The following is a 24,111-nucleotide window of genomic DNA, read 5'->3' on the forward strand; positions in this document are numbered from 1 at the left end:
TACCAAGTGATGAGAAAGAAAGAAAACAAAATTGTATTTGGAAAATGTGAGAAAGATTTTAAAATAGAAATTTTTTCATTAAAATATTTATTCAAGAAAAAATTAAAGAATGAAGGATAACTTCAAGACTCACCTCACACACATGGAAGACACGTATATGATATGTCTTGTAATGAGAGCATTTGTACATATCGGAATTTTAGTTGATTAAATTACAACTAAATTGATTATTGAAATTATAATTTTCTAGTTGAACAAAATTTGAACTTGACAAGTAATGAGTCATACACATTAGGCACATGTCATGCATTCAAAACATGATATGTAGTGAAATTTACAAGGCTACAAAATTAAGTTTTACAAGTTAAAAAGAATTAAAAATAAATATTGCAAATTCTAAAAGGAAACAAAATTTTCAATTGAAATAAAAAGAGAATTAAAAATAAATATTCTTTTGTCAATAAATTTCCTTAATGAAACAGACAATTGCTAAAATTATAAAACCAAAATTTTTGAATCAAGCAACTAAATCTTGAAGATTCTAAATTTAATTCCCCAATTTCACACTCCCTTTAATGAATAGGATCGATCAAAAGAACTTCACATGAAAAGGCTTCATAAAGATAAAAAGGTTTCATAAAATCTTCTATAAGGTTGAGAAATCATATAAGTATTACACACATAATCTTCTCATTTTAACAAAGTCATTTGAGAATAAGTTACCCTAAGCCCTCATTTTCAAAACAAAAAAAATATTTCCATCTTCATCTATTGGATTGTGATCAAAGCAAAGGAATTGAAGAAAAAGTATTCTTTTGTAAATAATATTAACACCAAGTCTCTAGTCCATAATTACTTTTAATAAAAAAAATTATTTGCAAATTTTATTTTATTTTATTTATTTATTTATTTATTTATTATTATTATTATTATAATTTTGCTTGTTTTGCATGACTTCACGAAATTTTTTAACATACATAAATAAGCTACCTAAGATTCTAAACTCAAATTTTAATTCTTTTTTTTTCCTCATGATTTTGATTCCAAATTCATTCACAATTTCCAAAATAAATAGAATAGATAATAGGAAAACAAAATCAAACAAAACATGAGATTAGATAAATATGAAAATCATCTATCAAACTTTCTTATAGATAAGCTTCCACTTCATGTATGAATATTTGTTTATGGTAGGTAAGCTTCCATTTCATGTATGAAGTGAAAAAAAATGAAAACTAATAACCTTTTTCATATTTTCTGTTTTTTTTAAGAGTAACTCATTTTTGACATAAATATTTTTAATTATTTTAAGTATTTACCTATAGGTTTTAAAAGAGAGAGTTATTTTTACAAATAAGGAAGGTATTTTGGTTACAATGTGGCCAAAAAGTGATGGAGGATTAGATTTTTAAAATTGGGTTTTCAATAATCCTTTTAATCAAATAACCTAATTTATTTTTCCCTAATGAAAATGGGCTTCCAAAAGTTAAAAGACATTAAAATATAGGTTAATTAAATACCATCTAGTACAAAACACTGTGACAAAATTAAAGGGATAGGAAAGGGAGTATTTGCTTAATAGTATTATGGGCTAGAAGAAAGAAAGACATTAGGATTTATAGTATTAACTACAATTTTCCTATATATTTTATGTTCCTTTTAAGGGGATGTAATATTCTAATCATTGGTGGAAGAAAATATTTCTTAATTTAAGGATAAGAAATTCTACCTTATCCAAAAAAAGTAGTGATAATTTAAGAGTAAGAAAAGATGGAAACATTATCCTAAGGGGATTTAAGTAGAATATTATTGCTAGCTACAAGCATTTAATAACAAGAAATTCCATCATATCCAAAAAGGCATCAATAATTAAAGAGTAATAATAATAGAAATATCTAATAGAAATATCATCATTTTAAGGGAATTTAGAGTCGATTTCACAATGTTTCAATTCAAAGTATTTTTAGTGTAAATGTTTTTTTAGAGAATCTATTATTAAGTTTTTTTTTCTTCAAAAAACACTTTTAGTAATTTTTTAACATTATAAATGATCTTTTAGATTTTTAAAAAAATTTCCTAAAATTTGTAAAGCAATCAATTTATTTTCAAAAACACTTTTTACGCTAGAAACATTCCCTGAAATTACTGCTAAACGAATTCTTAATTAAAATATTATTTGCATTTAATGACGAATATCTTATCAAAGATGGTAATAATAATTTAAAAGTAAAGAAAATAAAAATACGATCATTTTGTAATTAGAATATTATTGCATCGAAAATGGCACTGATAATTCAAGAAAATTGTTGCTAGAGCAAAATATTTCTGCATTTAATTTACGAGAAAGTCTATATATCTTGAAAAGGTGAAAAATGGTAAAGGGATATTAATGTATTGCGGGTAGATAGTCTAGAATACCATGTATGACAAAATCTATTGAAGGTAAGATCTAGGTTTGTAGATAAGTTTCCATTTCATATATGAGAATTTTTGGAAATGGTGTGTGATACCAATCGTCCCATAACCTGCTTATAAATGAAGGTGTACTGTTTCTCCCTTCACACTCGGATGCCTTCTGTCTTTAACAAACATGGGAAAGTTGTTGAGGTCTTTGTTTTTCTCTCTCTCCATTGTTTGGATTGCGTTCTTTGCTGTTTGTTCAGCAATAAAATCTCCGTTGAAGGATGGTCCAGCTGCAGCTCCATTGGCTGCAAGAGGTCCAATAGATGGAAATTACACTTACGTCTGTGATGAATCAAGGTTTGCTGCACTAGGCCTTGATATGAAAGATTTCCATTACTGTGATTCCTCAGCCCCATATGAGGTTCGGGCGAAGGATTTAGTAGACAGAATGACTCTGTCAGAAAAGGTGATGCAGACCGGAGACCAAGCTTCCGGGGTGGAAAGAATAGGATTGCCCAAGTACAATTGGTGGTCGGAGGCCCTCCACGGCGTGTCTAACTTCGGCCGGTGTGTCTTCTTCGACGAAGTTGTTCCGGGAGCCACCAGCTTTCCCACTGTAATCCTCTCAGCTGCATCTTTCAACCAGTCGCTGTGGAAAACCCTTGGCCAGGTCTGTGATTCTAAGTTTACTAATTTTCTTTTCTTCTCCATTAATTCCAACTTATGTTAATGTCTGTTACTCAACATTTTCATGCAGGCGGTTTCCACTGAGGCAAGAGCCATGTACAATTCAGGGAACGCGGGGTTGACATTTTGGAGTCCAAACGTCAACGTAGTGCGGGATCCCAGATGGGGAAGAATCCTCGAGACGCCCGGGGAAGATCCTCATCTCGTTGGTTTGTATGCTGTTAATTACGTTAGAGGCCTGCAGGATGTTGTGGGAGCTGAGAACACCACGGACTTGAACTCTAGGCCCCTCAAGGTCTCTTCATGCTGCAAGCATTATGCTGCCTATGATCTTGATAACTGGAAGGGCGCGGATCGGGTGCATTTTGATGCAAGGGTACTATATGTTAAATTCTCATAAATAATTACCAATTCATAACTTGATGCTAAAGGAAGATTTATATGGATTGAAAATGGTGGGTTGTTTTTGGGGGTTTTTGTAGGTTTCGGTGCAAGATATGGCTGAGACGTTTGTTCTTCCATTTGAGATGTGTGTGAAAGAGGGTGATGTTAGCAGTGTGATGTGCTCTTACAATAAAATTAATGGAATTCCTTCTTGTGCTGATTCAAGACTCCTCAAACAGACCATTAGAGGAGAATGGGATCTTCATGGGTACTTCAATTAAATTCTTGAATTAATACATCTCTACGTTCATATGAAAAAGTATTTAGACTCAATACTAGTCTTGATCTTCTTCTTCTTCTTTTCCTTTTTTTCTTTTTTCTTTTTTTGATTTTTTGAGTTTACAGATACATAGTTTCGGACTGTGATTCAGTGGAAGTGATGGCGGTTGATCAAAAATGGCTGGATAATTCGTTTAGCGATTCTGCTGCACAAGCCCTAAATGCAGGTTAGCCTCTCCAGACTGATAGATCGATCAAACACTATTTTCCCTTCAAGTACTAACTGACATGGAAAATTCTTCAGGCATGAACTTGGACTGCGGTACATTCAACAATCGTTCCCTGACTGAAGCAGTGAACTTAGGGAAAGCCAACCAGGCTGACCTAGACCACTCACTGAGGTACCTCTATGTTTTGCTGATGAGGGTGGGGTTCTTTGATGGTATCCCGGCTTTTGCCTCTCTTGGAAAGGATGATATCTGCAGTGCTGAACACATCGAGTTAGCAAGGGAAGCTGCAAGACAAGGAATCGTTCTTTTGAAGAACGATAATGCGACTTTGCCACTGAAATCTGTTAAGAATATAGCGCTTGTTGGGCCTCATGCTAATGCCACTGATGCTATGATCGGAAACTATGCAGGTATCATGAGAAAATAATACCTATTAGCTAAGCATATTTTTGTTAGAATTTGTAACCTATATACATAAATTTCTATGTATATGTAGGTATCCCATGCTACTATGTCTCCCCACTTGATGCCTTTTCCTCAATGGGAGAAGTGAGATACGAGAAGGGATGTGCTGATGTTCAATGTCTGAACGAGACCTACACCTTCAATGCCATGGAAGCTGCAAAGCGAGCAGATGCTACGATAATTTTTGCAGGGACTGATTTATCCATTGAGGCTGAGGCCTTGGACAGAGTGGATCTCCTGCTTCCAGGCTACCAAACTCAGCTGATCAAACAAGTTGCCGACCTTTCCACCGGTCCTGTGGTTCTTGTGATCATGTCTGGTGGCGGTGTCGATATTTCCTTTGCTCGGGACAACCCGAAAATCGCTGCCATCCTGTGGGCCGGTTATCCTGGTGAGCAAGGAGGCAACGCCATTGCAGATGTTATCCTTGGGAAATACAATCCTGGTAAGGGATTCGTAAACCCTCTTCAATGACATTGTATATAGATGAAGAAAAGCTCAAATGCATTTTGTAACAGGAGGGAGATTACCAATCACATGGTATGAAGCAAATTATGTTGATATGCTGCCCATGACATCTATGGCCCTGAGGCCAGTTGATAGCTTAGGGTATCCAGGGAGGACATACAAATTCTTCAATGGCTCCACTGTCTACCCATTTGGCTATGGAATGAGCTACACCAACTTCTCCTACTCACTGTCAACTTCCCAAAGGTGGACCAACATCAACTTGAGAAAGCTCCAAAGGTGCCGCAGCATGGTTTACATCAACGATACTTTCGTACCAGACTGTCCAGCAGTTCTGGTTGATGATTTAAGTTGTAAGGAGAGTATTGAGTTTGAGGTTGCAGTGAAGAATGTGGGGAGGATGGATGGAAGTGAAGTGGTTGTTGTTTACTCAAGCCCTCCATTGGGGATTGCTGGGACTCATATCAAGAAAGTGGTTGGATTTGAGAGGGTTTTTGTGAAGGTAGGAGGTACAGAGAAGCTGAAGTTTTCTATGAATGTCTGCAAGAGCTTGGGTATTGTGGACAGTACTGGTTATGCCCTTTTGCCTTCTGGTTCTCACACCATCAAGGTTGGGGGTGAAAATACAACTTCAGTCGCGTTTCCTTTTCATGTCAACTACATTAATTAATGGGAAAATTACCAGCCTGGTGGTGATAATGTCCCGGAAGGCTCATGCATTCTAATAACTCTTGTAGAGGATGAGAAGAAAGCGCAAAAATTCCACCAAAGTCGTTGGGTTAAAAAGGCAAAATATGAAGTTTTGGATACAAGTGAAGAAGTCTCTAAAGCTTCTTCTTCTCCATATCGTATCTATCCTCGAAGAAAATCCAACAAGAAATCCTGTCATAAAAAGACTTCATGCTCTCCCATGATTTTGTCTTTATTTTCTGAACCATTAGATCAACTATTATCATCTTCCTTAAAGCCAAAGGTAATATGAAACCCACATTGATGCTCATATTTATTGTCTTTCAATTGAGAAATTTTTGTTGCATAGATGGAAGATATTCGTATTGATCTTGGATTCATTTTTATTTTAGAGATGGGAAATCCCCTTTCATTAGGTTCTCTATAACAATCTCATTTTTGAAAAGAAAAAATAATAATTTGAGGAAAATATATTTTCAAATAATTTAGTGTTTTATAATAAAATAATTTAAAAAAATCTTTTCATATTTGATTTTTTTTTTCATTTGTATAATATGTTTTTTTCTTGACTTCTATCATTTTTTGTTATTGATTTCCATAGTTTCCATTTTTTAATACATTAAGTAGATGACATAAATATAATATATATTAGCATTACAATACTTTACCATATTACCTAAAATAAAATTTTTAAATTGTTTTACATCACTAACATTATGACATAACTTAATTTTGGAAACTTTTTCACTTTTTTTTAATGAATTAATAATTGTAGGCTATCGTGTCATACTCTTAACATATTTTATGCATAATAAATATGTTTTTTTATGATATAAGATATTATTAGTTTATTATGATTATCGTGCATTTCTTGTGATAATAGAGGTCATGATAAACAATTACATATCTTATCTTGATGAGTTATTTCATGACTTTTTTTTTTTATGAAAGCTTATTAAATTTGACGAATTAACATCGCGTATTTAATAATATAGATATCATGGTATCTAAGTGCATCATTTAAGAATACTAAAAGTAATGGAAGAAGAGATGTATATCTAGCAAATGATAATTTTGTGTAGAAATTTACACTCATGCAAAGGACAACGGTTAGGATTTTAGAGTTAAAGAACAATTTGAACAAGAGGTTTTTTTTTTTTTTTTTTCAAGTTAGAAGGTGAAGCAAATCAAATCATAGTTTATAGATGATAGTAATGGTATAATAAAAATTATTTTAGATATTTAATGAGTCCTTTCATAGGATAAATTAAAGTTTGGAAGGAAAATAACATTTTTCTTACTTTCAAATTCAATTTTGTTTTAAATCATAAATATTTTTTGAAAAAAAATATTTTAAATATGTACAAATCTCTACTTAAACTTTTAACTTCTAAAGCCTATTATTGAACTTATAAAAAAATTCCACCACCCAAATGGATATTTATCTAATATATACATTTAGGCTATTTTTAATTGGCATAGTATGATAGGATATGTATGTCATAAGATATCTTATCCTATCCTTTAATATATTATATATATTCATATATTATGTTATATTTATATTTAGTTTATAAAATTAATAAAAAAAATGGAACATATATTATTTTCAATGTTTAAAATAAAAATTATATTACGTTTTGTTATTTTTATTTAAAAAAATATGAAATTTCTCTTATATTTAATAATATTCATGATTAAAATATTTAAACTTTATAAATAAAAATTTTATATTATGTTATTTAATACAAAAAAATAATATATATATATATATATATATATATATATATATATATATATATATATATATATTATCTTGCATTATATTTTATAAGTATTTTTTTAGTTCTTATTTTTTAGCCATAAATTACTTTTTTTATTATGTAAAATAAGCAATATAAAAATAAATAAATTTATGATATATATATGGGATATGCATATCTTACACTTAGCTTATGATCAATATATCCCATATAGAAGGATATATTCCATCACTTATTTCATTTCATGTTTGTTTAAATGATAAATTATGAGATATTTTATTTTATCTGATTATCAATCATCACTTATTTCATTTTTGGTTAAATGATAAATTATGGGATATTTTATTTTATCTTATTATCAATCACTTATTTTATTTTTGGTTAAATAATAAATTATGAGATACTTTATTTTATCTTATCGATATGATATGAGATAAGATATGTTATCTCCTATTTTATCTTATCTATTTCTATATCCAATCAATCAAATATAACGGCATTATGCCACAGCTCACAAGTCCACAAGTGTTTATTTCTTGTTGATCCTGAAAAGAAAGAAAGAGTCAGATATACTTCATACATCATTATTATCATCATGAACTAAATTTATCTTCATTTATGGGTTTAGCAGCAACAGCAGTTTTAGCTGAGGGAAGAACATTAGATTAACCAACAGCCTGGACAGACAGATTAATCTGCATGTAAAGGTTTAGAATTTGTTTGGATAGGTTTCAAAACCCAGAAGTACTTATTTAAGCTTAATTATAGCTTTTGTGTTTGTTCCCACGATTTTCTTAAAAGAATCTATTATTTTAAAAAATAAAAAATAAAATAAATAAAAAATAAAAGATTTAGATGTTTATTTTTTTGGCCTTTTGCTGAAAGTAATTTATTTTTTTTTCTATTTTTTTCATGTCTTATTATAAACTTTTTACTAAATAAAAAAACGAAAATATGTAACTTTTTCTAAATAAAAAAATAACATATTGATTTTTTTTACTTTTTAATACTTAATAGAAATAAAATACTACAAAAACAAACAACCTAATATTTAATACTATTAAACATTAGGGTTCTATTTAAAGTTCTATTTAGAATTAAGTAAAAAAATAAACACCACCTTAAAAGGTGTTTGATTTTTTGGTTTTTTTATTGAAATCCTTTTTCATGACTTATTATAAACTTTTTACTGATTAAAAAAAGTTAAAATATTTAGTTTTTTCTAAATAGAAAAAATAACATATTGATTTTTCTTTACTTTTTAATACTTAATAGAAATAAAATATTACAAAAACAAATAATCTAATATTTAATACTATTAAATATTATGGTTCTATTTAGAATTAAGTAAAAAATCAAACACCACCCGAGGAAAAAAAAAAAAAAAAAAACATTACTTCTATCCGAAGGTTTATCTATTTTTGTCCATTTCAATAGAACATGTTTATCTATTTTTTTACCGCGCAAATATTACCCTCGAAAATGAGAGAGAAATGTCATGTTCATCACAATGCCAACAAATCTACTTTAAAGGGAGAGGCATTTGAAAATTGTACAGCATGTTAGTCCTTGGGCATCTCTTATGAGGTTGAACCTTCAGATTTTGGCCTAGTGTACCCCAAATTGATTAGCTTCTGTACCAGCTTTTTCTCAGCCTCTGCCTACAAAGAGAATTAAACAAAAATTAGATCAACTGCTAAGAAAACCCATGAAGATGTTGATGGTATGACAATTTTTTGAGAAAGAAATCATGCCTCTAGCATCGGGTTATTTTTAGGAATATTGCAAGCCAGAATTATATTGACACCAGTCCTCAACGCTGATAAATTCAATTAGAATGTCAGCCAGCCATGGATTGTAACAACATGGTTTCAAAATTATTACACATGGTAATTCACAATACAATTTACCTAATCGGCGAGCAATGCCAGATCCTGTATTATCAGAAGCTCCTCCTAGTATAGAAGTCACACTCACTGTATTGTTCTGTATACAATCATAAAATAGAAAGATGATGAAAATGTGAATGATGACAATGGTTTGCTAATGTCAATGATAATAATAATCATACCATTCATAATTCATTCTTTGTCATCCTTAAGTTAATATCTTTTTTTGATTGTAGCTAGTTGTGTTGAACCATTCCTCAGGACTAATAGTGAAGTTTGGTCCCAAAATTAGGCCATGTAAGCAACAAACAATTTACAAAAGTTGCAGACAAGGGAATTTAAAAATTTAACCCAAAACTTACAGGTCTTGTGGACGCTGCTGCATACATGTGTCCTAACTTGGCAGAGTTGGAACCAATCCAAGCATATATCTACAAGACCAAGACCACCAATATCGAAACTGGAAACTTAAATCTCACCAAACAACTTAACTTTTGAGTCAAACTGCAACCAAAAATCCAGACAATAACAAAATGAAGAGAAGGAATAGATGACAAATAACAGTTGCTGTCATGACAAAAGAGTAGACTATTCTACAGTAGAAATGGAATCACATACTCATAGTGTCCAATATAATTGAGTTCTCCAATAATCCATTCATCATTGTCTTGATTACTTCAACAAACACTCTAAAAAATAAACTGTAAAATAAGGCTTAAAATACATCAACATTGGACCTTAGAGCATAAACTGTTCAGAATAGCAGGGTTGTCTTGGGTTCTCCCCCTTAGAAAGATAGCAAAAATGTTGGTGATTTATGCCACTGATTTGGTGGCTATGCTAGGAGCAGCTTTGGAGGCTTTGTGGGATACAATCTGCTTCATTTCCTCCTTATGTTGCTCAGTAGGATTCTCATGGCAGGGCGAACCCAGTTGTTCCCCCCCAGTTGGTGGCATGAAGTCAAATTTTGATGGCTGCTCATTGGATAATCAGGGACAGATGCATATCGGTGGCATGTTTCAAGATCATAGGCAAGCTGCAGCAAAAGCTTTCTCCAAGCAGGCAAATGTGGACCATGCTATAGCAGCAGAAGTACTAGCTCTGTTGGAGGACCTAATCGAGACAAGTTCGTTGAAACCTAATGATAACCTACTGATGGAGGATCCCACTGCAGTTTTATCTAAGCCTCTCCGAAGAAAACAGGGCCTCAGAAATAGGACTTCTTGGGGCGCAGGATTTCAGTTGGGCTACTCCTTTTTTGTGTATTTCTTATTCCTCAAACCATTTAGCAGATATTTCACCTAAGCAAGGTGCTTCTATGCTACAGGAGTACCTGCCTCCCTCATGGGTCATTTGTTATATGTTCAGGACTTTTGTTCCCTTTATCCTATTTTTCTATGTGTTCTATCTTGCAAAACCCTTCAAGGTCTTTTTGGTTTTTGGTTCCATCAGGTTGTGTAACTTGTGTTTATTGTGTTGTTTCATATTCCACCTTCAAAGGATAACTTGTCTAATTTTCGCACTTCTGATCTACAATAAAACCAACCCAATCAAAGAGAAATGCTTGATAATACTCTCAAAATCACAATTCACTAACAATCAATGCAATCTGAAACTAAAAAACTGTAAGTGCCCGTTGGGTACACCGTGTCTTTTTTGTTTTTAAGAACAGAAAATAGTAATAACTTCTATATATAATAAAATACAAAAACTCAAGGCTTCTGTTAAAAGGTAAGGGTTTTTAAAAACTGTTTAAAAGAACTGAAGTACTTTTCATCACTGTTTTTTATGTAATGATACCTAAAATTCAGTGACTAAAGCAAGCTTATTTGCTTGCATAATGATGAACCAAATCATGAAACAATGAATTAACAGAATAGTCTAAAGCTAAATTACTGGAGCGTTTGGCTAAAGAAAGCACCATCCTCACCTGTTTGTGAAGTCGTATGATCTGAAAATGGAGAGTAACATCATCAGAAACCTCTGTAAAGCATGTGACTTGAACACCATCGTCATTAACACCACCATCCTTGTTGTCAATCACAGAGTTTTCCATGGTACAAAATACTGGGATCTTGAGATCAATGAGTTCAATGTGGATTGTTCACAGATAAATTGAGAACACAATCACAAAATCAAAAAAGAAACCATATCCATATTACAAAGCAACCATTTTCAACAATTGGTTAAAGCTTCTACTAATTCTTTTCCAATAAATGATTCCATTTTCAGACGAAACAAAATGAAGAGGCAAATTTTTTCCATTTTTTTCTAAATGATAACAATTAATATCGTTAATTTTCGCATCGCATCTTTTCTCAGAATCCAACAGGTGTAGATTACAGAAATTGAAAGGGAAAAGAAATAGGGTTTAAGATTTGAAGAATAACTCACCGAAGCCTAGATCAAAAAGCACAGTAGAAGATTTGAGAGCCGAGACAAATGAACTGACAGAACACCCTTGGCTCCGTAGTAGGGTTGCTAGGTGTCGTTTTACTGAAAGAACAGGGGTAGTTTCGGACTTTTATTTTTTTTGTTTATATTTATTATTTGACTCAAATCGAGATTTTAATCGGCAATATAATTCAAATTGGCTTGCGCTCGAGATGCTCCCAAATGCAACCAAGCTATGAAGTTGCTTGCAACCTATGTAAAGCCCATAGAAGGGAGCCTCTTTTACTTACCTACAAAGCTGCCCTCCTTTCAAAGGCCCAACTTCGTGATTTCTCTGAGGCCTAATGGGCCTTTTTACCCAGCATTCACAGTCCAGAACGCTGCCTCCAGAAAAACGACGTCGTCTAACGTGTAAACCAGGCAAAGTGTCTTCTTCCTCTCCACCCATCCAAATTTGTGTTTGAGAGCTCACCCAATTAGTTTGCAGTTGAAAATGGAGGCAAACTGAGACCAGAAATGGAGGATGAACCGTGCTTCGAGTGCCTTCAGCGTCGATTTCAATCCGATTTCTCCAACAAACTGATATTCTCCTATGGGGTCTCCGATTCTGGCCTCCCCTTTGGCTCTGGTGCCGTTGTTCAGGTGAAGTTTCTGCCTTCTACATACGCTAAACTAGTCTCTTCAATTCAATTCTGGTCCGCATGTGATTAGATTTTTACTTTTTGATGATGCAGATGGCCGATCCTAATGGAGAGGCGGCGTCAGCTGAGTTCATATTGGTGTGTATGCCCACTCATGCTAACGATTGCCTCGCCAAATACGTGTATGTTTCAATTTCTTCTGTAATTTTCTGCTTGCGTTCTTTTTGTTTGTTTTTTTCTACAATTGCTTCAGAAAATGATAAATTAATGGGATTTTACTATTTTGTAGAAGTGTAGTTTGTAGAGAGCTGTATTTCTCTCATTTTGATTGTCTTGAACCCTAATTCAGTGGTTTTTAATTCCAAGTGTGACTGATGAATGGTATGGTGTCCTTATAACATTAGCTTTTGGATTTATTCCATCGGGATCAACCTGCTCAGTGATTTTGGGAATGTGTCAGAAACTTGTAACATGTTCTCTAAACTTGTTATGATCGTATACCGAATAAATTTGATATAAACTGAAGATGTTACATCTTCGTGGCTTTGTTATTTTATATGAATATGGATCCAAAATGATTTGACCTTACTTTCTTCTCTGACAGTGATGAGTATTTTATGGAAAATCCTGAAGGCAGTTACAAGGAGGGGATTGGTGACATCATTGTATCAGAAATAAATCAACATCAAGCAGAGGTTGGTGTTCCAAATCTCACTGATGAAACTGCTTCTTCAGATTCTTTATTGAACAGATCTGAGTCTTTGTTGAATGGTGATAGAAAAATAATCCCGGCTGGATTAAGGTCCAGAAGTTCTAAATGTAACCATTCCAGTAGGTTTTCTTGTTCAAGGATGATTAGCGCATTGGCCCCAGTTGCTCGGATTGGCATTTGTTCTGACTTCATATTTGAAGAGCTTGCTTCCGACTTCTCATCTGGGTCTGTGGAAGATCATGTATTGTGCTCACTTAGCCTTCTGATTGAAGGAAAAGCAACTGGTCGAGATAGCATAAACTTTCTTAATTTAGTTGGCATACCATCATTCAATGAGGATATCTTCCCTGGTTGTCTGAGGCATCCAAACATAGCCCCCATTCTTGGAATGCTAAAAACATCTGATTATGTTAATTTAGTGCTTCCAAAAGCTCCTTATACCTTAGAAAACATTCTTCATTATAGCCCCAATGCCTTAAATTCCGAGTGGCATATGAAGTTTTTGATTTATCAGCTACTCTCTGCTCTAGCTTATATCCATGGTTTAGGGGTTACCCATGGCAATATATGCCCATCTAATGTAATGTTGACTGATTCATGCTGGTCTTGGCTGCGCATTTGTGATAACCCATGGTTAAGGTCCAATCTAAGTTCAGGAAATGAAGAATGTGCCATTATTTCCTCCTCAAGGTTGGGTTGTTTCATTGCAGGCTGTCCTTCTCAAGATCTTTATGCTGATTTGAAGCTTTCCCCATCTATAGATTGGCATTTGAATTTTGATCGGTGGTGGAGGGGAGATCTAAGTAATTTTGAGTATCTACTCATCTTAAACAGGTTAGCTGGGAGAAGGTGGGGAGATCACACATTCCATACGGTAATGCCATGGGTAATAGATTTCAGCATAAAACCTGATGAGAATGTTGATGAAGGGTGGCGGGATTTAAGCAAGAGCAAATGGCGGTTGGCAAAAGGTGATGAGCAATTGGACTTCACGTATTCAACTTCTGAAATCCCACATCATGTATCAGATGAGTGCCTTTCTGAACTTGCTGTATGTAGTTATAAAGCAAGGAGGTTACCTTTGAGTGTTCTGCGTCTGGCTGTCCGTTCAGTCTATGAGCCTAATGAGTATCCTTCCAATATGCAAAGACTTTATCAATGGACCCCAGATGAATGCATCCCAGAGTTCTACTGTGATCCTCAAATTTTTCGTTCTCTGCACTCTGGTATGGCTGATTTAGCAGTACCCTCGTGGGCAAGAAGTCCTGAGGAATTCATTAAAGTGCATCGAGATGCGTTAGAAAGTGACCGAGTCTCATGCCAAATCCATCATTGGATTGATATCACCTTTGGATACAAAATGTCCGGCCAGGCAGCTTTGGCTGCCATGAATGTTATGCTGCCTTCAACAGAGCCCATGATGCCAAGGTCGGTGGGACGCCGCCAGCTCTTCACTCAACCTCACCCTACTCGTCGATGTGGTACCTGGAAAACAGGTAATAGCACCAATAAATTAGCTGTTCATCAATGCCAAGGGAGTGAATTAGTGGGTGAGAAACCTCTCCTTCCTCAAACTGTGTATTTACAAGACTTAGAAGAAGCAGCTGCATTTTCTGAACATGCTTGGCATTTGAGTCCTCTCTATTGCTATCATCCCAAAAATCTTGCTGATGATGTCTCATCTGTAGAAGAGCCACCAAGTGAGAGTTCTAAAAAAGGCATATCTAAGACACCTGAACTTGGCAACAAGAATGGGGTCCCATCTGAGATTGATTTAAATTATCTTCTTGATTATATTGAAGTGGATGATGAAGGTTCTGTGGGATATCAAGAGTTATTACTTTGGAGGCAGAAGTCATATTGTTCAAGGGCTCTTTCTGAAGATGTTGCCAAGGACATATTTTCTGTTGGTTGCATTTTAGCAGAACTTCACTTGAGGAGGCCACTTTTTGATTCAACATCACTAGCCATGTACTTAGAGAATGGCATCTTACCTGGATTAATACAGGAACTTCCTCCTCACACTAAAGCACTTGTTGAAGCATGCATTCTGAAGGATTGGAGAAGGTATCGATTTCAGTTTTTATATTTTATCATTATGAAATCTGGATGAAGATTTTGATCACACATGTATATCAAGTTTTGAAGGCTTCCAGAACATTGTGTTATGCTATTTATTTTATCTGCAAATTTATGAAATTATGCATTTATTTTTCTGTTCTCAAACTAAAATCTTGTTTCCTTTGATAAAATATTTAGGAGGCCCTCTGCCAAAAGCCTTTTGGAATCTCCATACTTTCTCACAACAGTCAGGTCATCCTACTTGTTTGTTGCCCCACTTCAGCTTTTAGCAAAAGATGGATCTCGTCTTCGATATGCTGCAAATTTTGCAAAACAAGGAGCCTTGAAAGCAATGGGAGCATTTGGAGCTGAAATGTGTGCTCCCTATTGCTTGCCACTTGTGGTGGCTCCATTATCAGATACTGAGGCCGAGTGGGCTTATATACTTCTAAAAGAGTTCTTAAAATGTTTGAAGTCAAAAGCAGTAAAGTCATTGGTCTTGCCTGCCATCCAGAAGATTCTACAGGCTAGTTATGAAGTTTAATCTTATTGACTTGCACAAATAAACTTTTTTCTTGAATTCTTATTTAGACAGTCATTTCAGGCTACAGGTTATTCACATTTGAAAGTTTCTCTTCTCCAAGACTCATTTGTGCGGGAGGTATGGAACCGGGTTGGTAAACAAACATATCTGGAGATGGTGCATCCTTTGGTGATATCAAATTTGTTTGTTGCTCCTCATAAGAGTTCAGCTTCTGCTGCTTCTGTTCTGCTGATTGGCTCTAGTGAAGAGCTTGGAGTACCGATAACAGTTCATCAGGTTAAATTAATTTTAGAGCTACCGATTTTGCTTTCTAATAGGTTAAGACATTTAATTATATAAAGGAATAATGGAAAGAACAGGGATATGTGTCTATCAACAAGGATATGTTTTCATTGACAATTTTGCTTCCTTCTTATAAAAGATACTAACCTTTAGTGTTGTCACAGACAATCTTGCCTCTGATTCACTGTTTTGGGAAAGGACTCTGCACTGATGGAATTGATGTGCTGGTTAGAATAGGTATTTTCAGTTCTTTGGGTGTGGGACTGGTGTCTTTTCTGGAAAAGAAATGTTCAGCTTTTAAAGGTAATTTTCTGCTTTGACTTTTCAGGTGGACTTTTCGGGGAGAACTTCATTGCCAGACATATTCTACCATTGCTGAAAAACGTTGTCCGCTATTGTATTGATGTTTCATCTATGAATAAGCCTGAGCCTATGCAGAGCTGGAGTGCTTTGGCCCTTATCGATTGTCTAATGGCATTCGAAGGTCTTGTTACAGTCTTGCCAAAGGAGGCAGTTGTAAAGGAGCTTACTGAAGTATCCATTTGATTCTCACTTTTTAATTTAACATTGAGCATTGGTATAATGTTTTGCAAATTAATAGTTTATCTTCATAATTACACAGGATCAAAGTTTTGTGCATGTTATGGTCCTTATGCAGGCGAATTTGGAAATTCCAGTGCTCCAGGTATTTCAAATTTGGTCTATTTGTAGTGCACTTACACATGGTTTAGTGATGACCCCATTTAGAAGTCAACTTTGCCTGAAGTGATCCTGTTTGATTTAGTGTGCATTTGGTAGTGTTTTTACTCGAAGTATTTTGAGTGGAAGTGTTTTCTTTATAAGTGTTTTTAGAAGAATCACTTATGAAGTGTTTCTCCAGGAAGCACCACAAGTGATTTTCCAATACTACAAGTGATTTTTCAAAATTTTAAAAGTGTTTCCTAACTTTTTGCCAAACACCTATTTTTTTTTTCTTTAAAAACACTTTTTAAGCTAAAACCGCTTTCTAAAATCACTGTCAAACAAGCTCTTAAACATCCTGAGAAGCCATGGAGTCCTGTATAACTTGAAGTGGATAGCTGTGATTTATGAGCTGTATTATAGAAGGTGTTATAAAAAATAAATGAAATTGTTTGGCTAAGGCTAAATTGTTGAACTAATTACCAAGGCAAGCCGAGGACACTATCAGGATTATTAAAATTGAAAAGAATAAATTAAAAGCAGAAGTAGTAATTAATAAGTTAAGAATCAAGGACTTAATAAAATGAACTGTTGCTTGTGGAAAAAATTAAGAATTTCCCTAGTAAAAGCCTAAAAGGTCTTACAAGCCATGATCAGCAGGTTAGAACAAACAAGTCAAAAATCCCTTTTGTATAAAGAAAAGACCTCTTTACAAAAACATTTCATGTCACAGGTTACAACCATATAGTGAAGAACTAACAACCGAAAAAGCTGTCCAACAAGAGGAGGGATGGACGAAAGACAGTGTCTACAAAGCAGAGAAAAAAAATTTAGCACCTTAAAGTTATTTTCATAAGCCAATAGCAAATATATAAATAACGCCTAATTAATCACAGTTTAGGGCTATCTAAAAAGTTAATTAATGTACAGTTCCCCGGCCCCTACAGGGTTCTAGATTACTCCACAAGGGATGAAATGAGGTTCTCCTTCAATTCTTGATTGTGAAACTCCTCGTTGAAAATCCAACTATTATGCTTTTTCCCAGATGCACCAAAACAAGCAAAGGGGAACTATTTGCTAAACCTTATGCTTCCTCCTATCCAACCACCAAAACTTCCATCCCAATAGGAGATCTCTGACTCTGCCTGGAAACACCCACTGCATCCCAAAAGTAGCTAGTAAATTGCCTCACAATTTTCTGGTTCCCATACTTAAAAAACAATTTCCTGGAGGGTCGCAAATACCCCAAATTTCTTTTTCAGGGAATAACTCTACATTCTCAGCACATATGAGTTGCAAAAAGATTTTACTTGAAACTTCTTTTTTTCCCTTCTCTTAAGTTGTCTTCCCTTTCTTGTAGATTCACAACCTCTCCCATCTCCTAATCCTGAAAATGTCTTCTGAACCATTGGGCCCATTGGCCCTCAACCTCTCCTGCCTCCCACAAAATTTCCACTCTTTCATTCCTGGAAAACTCTAGCTCAAAATGTAACTGGAAGTTTCTTTCAAGGAGCACTTTCCTATCCATTTGTCCAACCAGAATTTGGTTCTTTGATCATTTCTCACCAAAATAGAAGATTTAAGGCTGAATTCTTCCCACCCTCTTGTAATGTCTTCCCACTAACCCACTTTGAAAGCCCTTCTCAACTCTAATGTGCATCACCCTCCCACCACCTCCCCAAACTTACCTTGGATAATCTTCCTCAACAGGCTATCTTGCTCATTAGCATATCTCCACAGTGAATTGCCTAACAAAGCACTGTTTAGGACATCCAATTTTCTTATACCCAAGCCTCCAAACTTCTTATACATCCACTCTGTTTTCCAACTAACTAGTTGCATTTTCCTCTCTCTCTCCAACTGATCCCCTACAGGATACCTCTTTTTTTTTTTTTTTTTTCCAATCTGATTCTCACTTTCTTTGGTCCTTCTAAAAGGGACATGAAGAGTACAAGATGACTCAAGAGAGTGCTCTCAGTGGGAGTCGATTTTCCTCCCTTAGACAAGTATTGCTTCTTCCAAGGGGCCAATCTTCTATTAAACCACGCCTGTATCGAATCCCAAACTTTAAGTACTTAAATGGAGTCCATTAACCTTGGAAATAGGGCCATGTATGAGCTTCTTTTTTAGATTTTTTTTTTAATTTGTAGTAAAATAAAATAAAATTATAAAAATTTCCCCACTTCTTTTGATGGGCTTGAGTTTATATACTGATTACTCATCAACTTGGTGAATATGATTCCAGAGACCATTTGTTGGACAAGTTTTCATTTGTATCCTAATCCTTCTTTGGTCAGAACTAGCAATTCAAATAACAAATATTTTATTTGGCTTTATTTTTTCTTTACAAAATTAAAAGCAAACTTTGAGTCACTAATGTAATGCTACAGGGTGCAAGTGTTGCTTGTGCTTCTTCCATGTGGCATCAAAAATGCATTTGCTAAGGAATATATGAATAAATGTGGAAAGCTCTCATTTCTGTGATGTTCCTTGATGTGTCGTAATGCTTCTTTCATTGCCTTACCCTGTCTAGTCCTCCAAGTGCTTCTAGAGGACAACTTTGAATCAGTAATCTTTTTTAATAGAGTCATGACTTGAAGAATCAATAGCTCCATACCGACCTTCACTTATAATTTGATTCAATCAGTTGTTACCATATTGAGTTTTTGCCTAGTGTGCCATAACTTCCGTGTTTTGTTTTTCCTTTAATATATACATCTCATCTGAGCTGTTTAGTTATATAATTTTTTATTATGCAATGTGTTCTTTGTTTTCCAGGTTGCTGCTAACTATCTTATTGCACTCTGTCAGCGGATTGGACCAGATTTAACAGCCTTTCATGTTCTGCCAAAACTCAAAGAGCTGTTTGATGAGCTTGCTTTTTCTCAGGAAACTGCCAATGGATCTGGCTCTCTAGGAAGAGCCTTGAAGTTTTCCAAATCAAAAGTAGATGAGGAGGCTCACATGGGAAGCCGTATGGACCTTGTGTGGGTGCTAGGCATTTTCTTTATCATCTGCTTAAGAATTCTGTTTAGCATGGGATTAATGCTTTTCATGCATCCTTGTTGTCTTCATCATGTATTGAGGTTGGTAAGGCATTTGCAGGTTGCTTTTATATCCTTCTTTTGCATCTCTTCTTGGAATAGAGAAACTTCGCCAGTGTTGTGCTACATGGTTGCTTCTTGAACAATACCTTCTACGCTGTCATAATTGGAAGGTGTGCTTGCTTTGTTCTTCCCAGATCATTGCCACGCCTACTCATGCACATTGTTAGTTTTTGCATTTCAGATTTCTGAACTTGTCACAATTCAGTGGGAACATACAGGTGAATCATCTCGAACTGGTGCAGAAAATATAAGTGCTAATAGGCCCATTTTCAGCAAGGGCTCTGTGTCCGAGTACAATCCTGCTAAACTGTTGCTTAATGGAGTTGGGTGGTCAATACCACAGTCACAAGGAATTAGAGGTGCTAAAAACTTGATTGCTCAAAAAAGGTTTTATAGTCTTCATCAGGACCCAGTTCAAAGGCATGCAGCATCTTCAAGCATTGGGAAGCGTGAACCCTGGTTCTGGTTCCCTAGTCCCGCTGCTAGCTGGGATGGTCCTGATTTTCTTGGTCGTGTAGGGGGTCTAAAAGATGAACTTCCATGGAAGATCAGAGCCTCTGTTATACACTCTGCACGTGCCCATCATGGAGCTCTGAGATCTTTAGCTGTTTGCCAAGATGAGTGTACAGTTTTCACTGCTGGAGTTGGCCCAGGATTCAAGGGAACTATTCAGAGGTGGGAATTGACCGGAATTGACTGCGTCTCTGGCTATTATGGCCATGAGGAGGTCTGTTTCCTCTATCCTAATTGGAACATTCTGTATTAGATTTTGCAATTGAGTTGTGTTTGATTTTAGGCAACTTATCTTTTTTTTATAAAAAAATTCACTTGAGGAAACAACAAGATTCAGAACAAGTAGTACAGCAACCTTTGTTCCAACTATCTGCATCAGGGTTTATGTATCGAAGTATGCAAGCATGATCCATCATAGATGTGAGATAATTTTTTGACTGGCTTTCAGCTTGATATCAACCCTTTATGCATTGATGCCAAATTCCAAGAAGCCAGTTGGTGCCTAGTGGCACTCGGGGGCATGCCATGAATGTGTGCCAAATGCAATTGATGGGTTGGTAAATTTTCCCAAGTGGTTCTGCAGCTTAAACTCATGGAACAGAGGTGTAGCCTTCCAAAATTAGTTCCTGTTTTGGGAAAAGCAACAATCAAGAGTTGTTTCCATTTTTGGTCTTTTGTATTTTTCCTTGTCTGCTAGTAGAGCTCTTTGTGCTCTTATACATACATACATTCAAACACACATATATATCTATATCCATATCTATGTGTGTGTGTGAAATCTTTTCTGCAGTGTCAATTGTCGTTGGCCTATTGTAGTAACATGTTCTTCCTTGTTCAGTTTAATTGTGAAAACAGAATTGTGGAGTGGTTTAACTTCAAAATATAGTTAAATTGTTGAGTTCTTGTGTAGATATTGGTCAAGATTCATAGATCAGGTCTGGGAAAATATTTAGTATAAAGTATAGAACAGTGGCATTGGTGCTAAATGCTACTGTGCTTGGTGACCTAATGTCAGTCTCAGAGAATGCTAATCTGCAGCATTTCTCATATCTCTCTTCCTTCCTCTTTTTTTTCCCCATCAATAAATTAATAATTTCTTGTTCTAGTAAATGCTGAACACTCCTTTGTTTGCAAATGGAATGCTACTGTGTTTGTTTCTAATTGCTTGCTGCAACGTTCAGGTTGTGAATGATATTTGCATCTTGTCATCAAGCGGAAGGGTAGCTTCTTGTGATGGAACAATACATATTTGGAATAGCCAAACAGGAAAGCTAATAAAAGTATTTTCTGAACCATCAGCAGACTCTCTGCATCTTGCAAGTCCTTTATCTTCTGTATCAAAGATTAACAATGACCAAGCCAATATGCTGAATCCCAATTCATTGACAAGTGGGATACTGACTAGTGCATTTGATGGAAGCTTGTACACTTGTATGCATCTCTTGGAATCTGTTGAAAAGCTTGTAGTTGGAACAGGAAATGGTTCTCTCAGGTAAATTGATTTTTCATTCCCAGCTGATGTAGATAGAAAATATCTATTTAGATGCACTTGAATTTTCTAAATTTTCATTATACTATGCAGATTCATTGATGTTGTGCAAGGTCAAAAACTTCATTTGTGGAGAAGTGAATCTATCGATTCTGGGTTCCCTTCTTTCGTCTCTGCTGTTTGTTCATGTGGATCTGACAGAATGCAAGTAGATGGAGCTTCTGCTTTACCATCTTGGATTGCAGCTGGATTTAGTTCTGGTAGTTGCAGGTTGCTTGATGCGAGGAGTGGCAATCTGATTGCCTCTTGGCGTGCTCATGATGGATATATCACAAAGGTATGTCTAAGAATTGACAAAGAAACAACACCCTTAACAATTGAATGATTCACTTATTCATTGATGCACACAGTTGGCTGCACGGGAGGATCATCTGCTCGTGTCCAGCTCTCTTGATAGGACTTTACGAATTTGGGACCTCAGAAGGTAATAACAAAATTACTTTGTTTTATAACCCTGTTCGATTGGAGCTCTTTAAAGACAGAGTAAGATTCCTTCTAGGATACGGATACTGTTGTCTTCTAGAGTGAGTGAAACTTCATTGAGGACTCTGAAGAATATAGTGAAAAACATAGAATATATTGGGTAAGCTTGAATGAGGACAGCTATTTTACAAGGCTGACCCATATAACAATTTTAATATTAAAGTACTGGTAAAATCATATTTTTAACATGGAGATTGCCTCCCATCTAACTGCCTATCATGAACTTTTCTTGCAGGGGTTGGTCAGCAGAACCTATCATTTTCAGAGGTCATACAGATGGTGTATCTGGATTTTCTGTATGGGGCCAAGATATAATTTCAATTTCCAAAAACAAGATTGGACTCTCTTCTTTATCCAGATCTGCAGATGAGGTATGCAATTAGGGTTTTTCTTTCACCTTTTTCTTTTTGCTTTAAGCATATTAATTGCATCATAATAAATATAAATATTCTTTGCATGTGCACGCAAAAGCTCGGTAATAACAAAAAACAAAGGCAAAATACATATTATTGGCATCACCCATCTCCCCACCCACCACCTTCATAAGAATTTGAACAAGAACATTGTTGCAATCAATTGAATCGTCTAGTTGTAGTAGGCCTATTTTCAAGGAACCATAGTCAATCACACCGCTAAGAGTGTGTTGAAAGTTAGAAATTCCACAATTAAGAGTTTCAGGTTAAAGCATTTTATTCTACAAGTAGCCTACTGGAGAGATAAGATTTACATGGAAATGTCTAAGAACAGGATCCTAACTCAGTTGAAGCTCCTTTTTTTTTCTTGGGAACACCGAGTAGAAACTCTATTTTAGGCTTATAATGAACAAATGGACATTTCTACTGTTTTGGTTAATTCCCCATTTACACAAATTATTTTTCTTTCTTGTTGATGATTTTATTATCATAAATCCTGTTGATTCGTCGGGTTCATCATTCTACTCATCACATTGATCTCAGTTGACTGTGTGAATGTGATGTGGCAGGAAGGGCAGCACTGGGTAACACCTCAGAAACTTTACATGCCAGATCGCGGAACAAGACACTTGTCAGTGCTATCAAGTATAAGCATTCTGCCCTTCTCACGTTTATTTCTTGTTGGAACTGAAGATGGTTACCTGAGAATCTGCTGTTAGAAATGAAGCCATGTTTTATTTGTACGAGTTTGATCATGCTCTGGCGGTATTCCCTCAACTGGGCCTTCCCACTTTCACTGTAAATCCTGAACCCTTTTATCTTTTCATTTGGGTTTTCTTGGTGGGTGATTTTTTTAACCTTTTCTTTTTCCTGAGAAAATATGGCAGGAATATTTTTTTAGTTTTTGTTAATATTATATATTATCATTTTTCATTATAATCAAACAAACAGGGCCCGAAATTGAAAAACTAAAATTATTGTATATGAAGTTTATGAGATAACGATCGATTTTACCACTTAACAAATTTCAAGATATTGATTATAATTTAGTTGCTTAAGAAGCCTCGTCCGAGCCCCAGCTCAATTGAGCCTAAGTATGGGCTCCAGTGGGAAAGTAAAATCAGTTCGATTCACACTCTCTTGAGCCCAAACCAAGACAGGCCCAGTCCAACCCAGCCATTTACATGTCCAGAGTCCAGACTCCTTTCCGCCTACTCTTTAATTCTTATAATGATCGTTTGATTTGCAATATGTACATTCGTTACTCCGAACATGCAATTTGTTTTCAACACTAAATTTAAGAAAAGAATAAAAAATCGATACTTAGAATTTTAATTTTTTTTATTAAAAAAATAACTGAAAATAGGATTTAACCTAAAAAATTGAAGACATTGAAATCTAGTAAGACTTGAAAAAAAAAAAAACTATTTTTTTTCTTGATTTGACCAGAATATGAACAAAAGAAGTTAGATT

General features: G+C 35.0%; 3 protein-coding genes across 4 annotated transcripts; 2 read left to right on the forward strand and 1 right to left on the reverse strand.

Moving 5' to 3' along the window:
- Positions 1–2,737: 2,737 nt before the first annotated feature.
- LOC117914448 (probable beta-D-xylosidase 5) lies at positions 2,738–5,586 on the forward strand. The gene is made up of 7 exons (XM_034829797.1): positions 2,738–3,073; positions 3,161–3,466; positions 3,573–3,742; positions 3,880–3,980; positions 4,058–4,393; positions 4,480–4,893; positions 4,967–5,586. Exons 1-7 carry the CDS (start codon positions 2,783–2,785, stop codon positions 5,584–5,586), a joined length of 2,238 nt encoding a protein of 745 aa, XP_034685688.1. The 5' UTR covers positions 2,738–2,782.
- Positions 5,587–8,766: 3,180 nt separating this feature from the next.
- On the reverse strand, positions 8,767–11,763 carry LOC117914022 (proteasome assembly chaperone 4). The gene is made up of 6 exons (XM_034829178.1): positions 11,653–11,763; positions 11,189–11,325; positions 9,621–9,689; positions 9,280–9,355; positions 9,124–9,188; positions 8,767–9,030 (listed from the first exon to the last, which is right to left on the reverse strand). Exons 2-6 carry the CDS (start codon positions 11,312–11,314, stop codon positions 8,950–8,952), a joined length of 417 nt encoding a protein of 138 aa, XP_034685069.1. The 5' UTR covers positions 11,315–11,325; positions 11,653–11,763; the 3' UTR covers positions 8,767–8,949.
- Positions 11,764–12,081: 318 nt separating this feature from the next.
- LOC117914380 (protein GFS12) lies at positions 12,082–23,659 on the forward strand. 2 transcript variants are annotated; one of them, XM_034829695.1, is made up of 16 exons: positions 12,082–12,294; positions 12,387–12,475; positions 12,898–15,072; positions 15,265–15,592; positions 15,671–15,886; positions 16,057–16,129; positions 16,221–16,426; positions 16,515–16,577; positions 19,352–19,560; positions 19,679–19,790; positions 19,886–20,407; positions 21,375–21,685; positions 21,776–22,019; positions 22,093–22,166; positions 22,461–22,596; positions 23,114–23,194. In XM_034829695.1, exons 1-16 carry the CDS (start codon positions 12,169–12,171, stop codon positions 23,129–23,131), a joined length of 4,902 nt encoding a protein of 1,633 aa, XP_034685586.1. In that variant the 5' UTR covers positions 12,082–12,168; the 3' UTR covers positions 23,132–23,194. The 2 variants fall into 2 exon arrangements, with proteins under 2 accessions (XP_034685586.1, XP_034685585.1); XM_034829694.1 differs by lacking the exon at positions 23,114–23,194 and adding an exon at positions 23,208–23,659 and having other exon boundaries at positions 12,083–12,294.
- Positions 23,660–24,111: the final 452 nt, after the last annotated feature.

The sequence above is a fragment of the Vitis riparia genome, chromosome 5 (genome assembly GCF_004353265.1).
Source record: "Vitis riparia cultivar Riparia Gloire de Montpellier isolate 1030 chromosome 5, EGFV_Vit.rip_1.0, whole genome shotgun sequence".
NCBI classification, from domain to species: domain Eukaryota; kingdom Viridiplantae; phylum Streptophyta; class Magnoliopsida; order Vitales; family Vitaceae; genus Vitis; species Vitis riparia.

What these genes read in the sequence shown, in the direction of transcription:
- LOC117914022 (XM_034829178.1), bottom strand. Translation starts at nt 11,314, where the DNA reads ATGGAAAACTCTGTGATTGACAACAAGGATGGTGGTGTTAATGACGAT. An exon ending in TCATACGACTTCACAAACAG is followed by an intron (nt 9,690 to 11,188) that starts GTGAGGATGGTG and finishes TTGGTCTTGTAG; the next exon opens with ATATATGCTTGGATTGGTTC. An exon ending in CAGCAGCGTCCACAAGACCT is followed by an intron (nt 9,356 to 9,620) that starts GTAAGTTTTGGG and finishes GATTGTATACAG; the next exon opens with AACAATACAGTGAGTGTGAC.
- LOC117914448 (XM_034829797.1), top strand. Translation starts at nt 2,783, where the DNA reads ATGAAAGATTTCCATTACTGTGATTCCTCAGCCCCATATGAGGTTCGG. An exon ending in GGGTGCATTTTGATGCAAGG is followed by an intron (nt 3,467 to 3,572) that starts GTACTATATGTT and finishes GGGTTTTTGTAG; the next exon opens with GTTTCGGTGCAAGATATGGC. An exon ending in CCTTGGGAAATACAATCCTG is followed by an intron (nt 4,894 to 4,966) that starts GTAAGGGATTCG and finishes ATTTTGTAACAG; the next exon opens with GAGGGAGATTACCAATCACA.
- LOC117914380 (XM_034829694.1), top strand. Translation starts at nt 12,169, where the DNA reads ATGGAGGATGAACCGTGCTTCGAGTGCCTTCAGCGTCGATTTCAATCC. An exon ending in TTGTAAAGGAGCTTACTGAA is followed by an intron (nt 16,427 to 16,514) that starts GTATCCATTTGA and finishes ATAATTACACAG; the next exon opens with GATCAAAGTTTTGTGCATGT. An exon ending in TGGAAATTCCAGTGCTCCAG is followed by an intron (nt 16,578 to 19,351) that starts GTATTTCAAATT and finishes TTTGTTTTCCAG; the next exon opens with GTTGCTGCTAACTATCTTAT.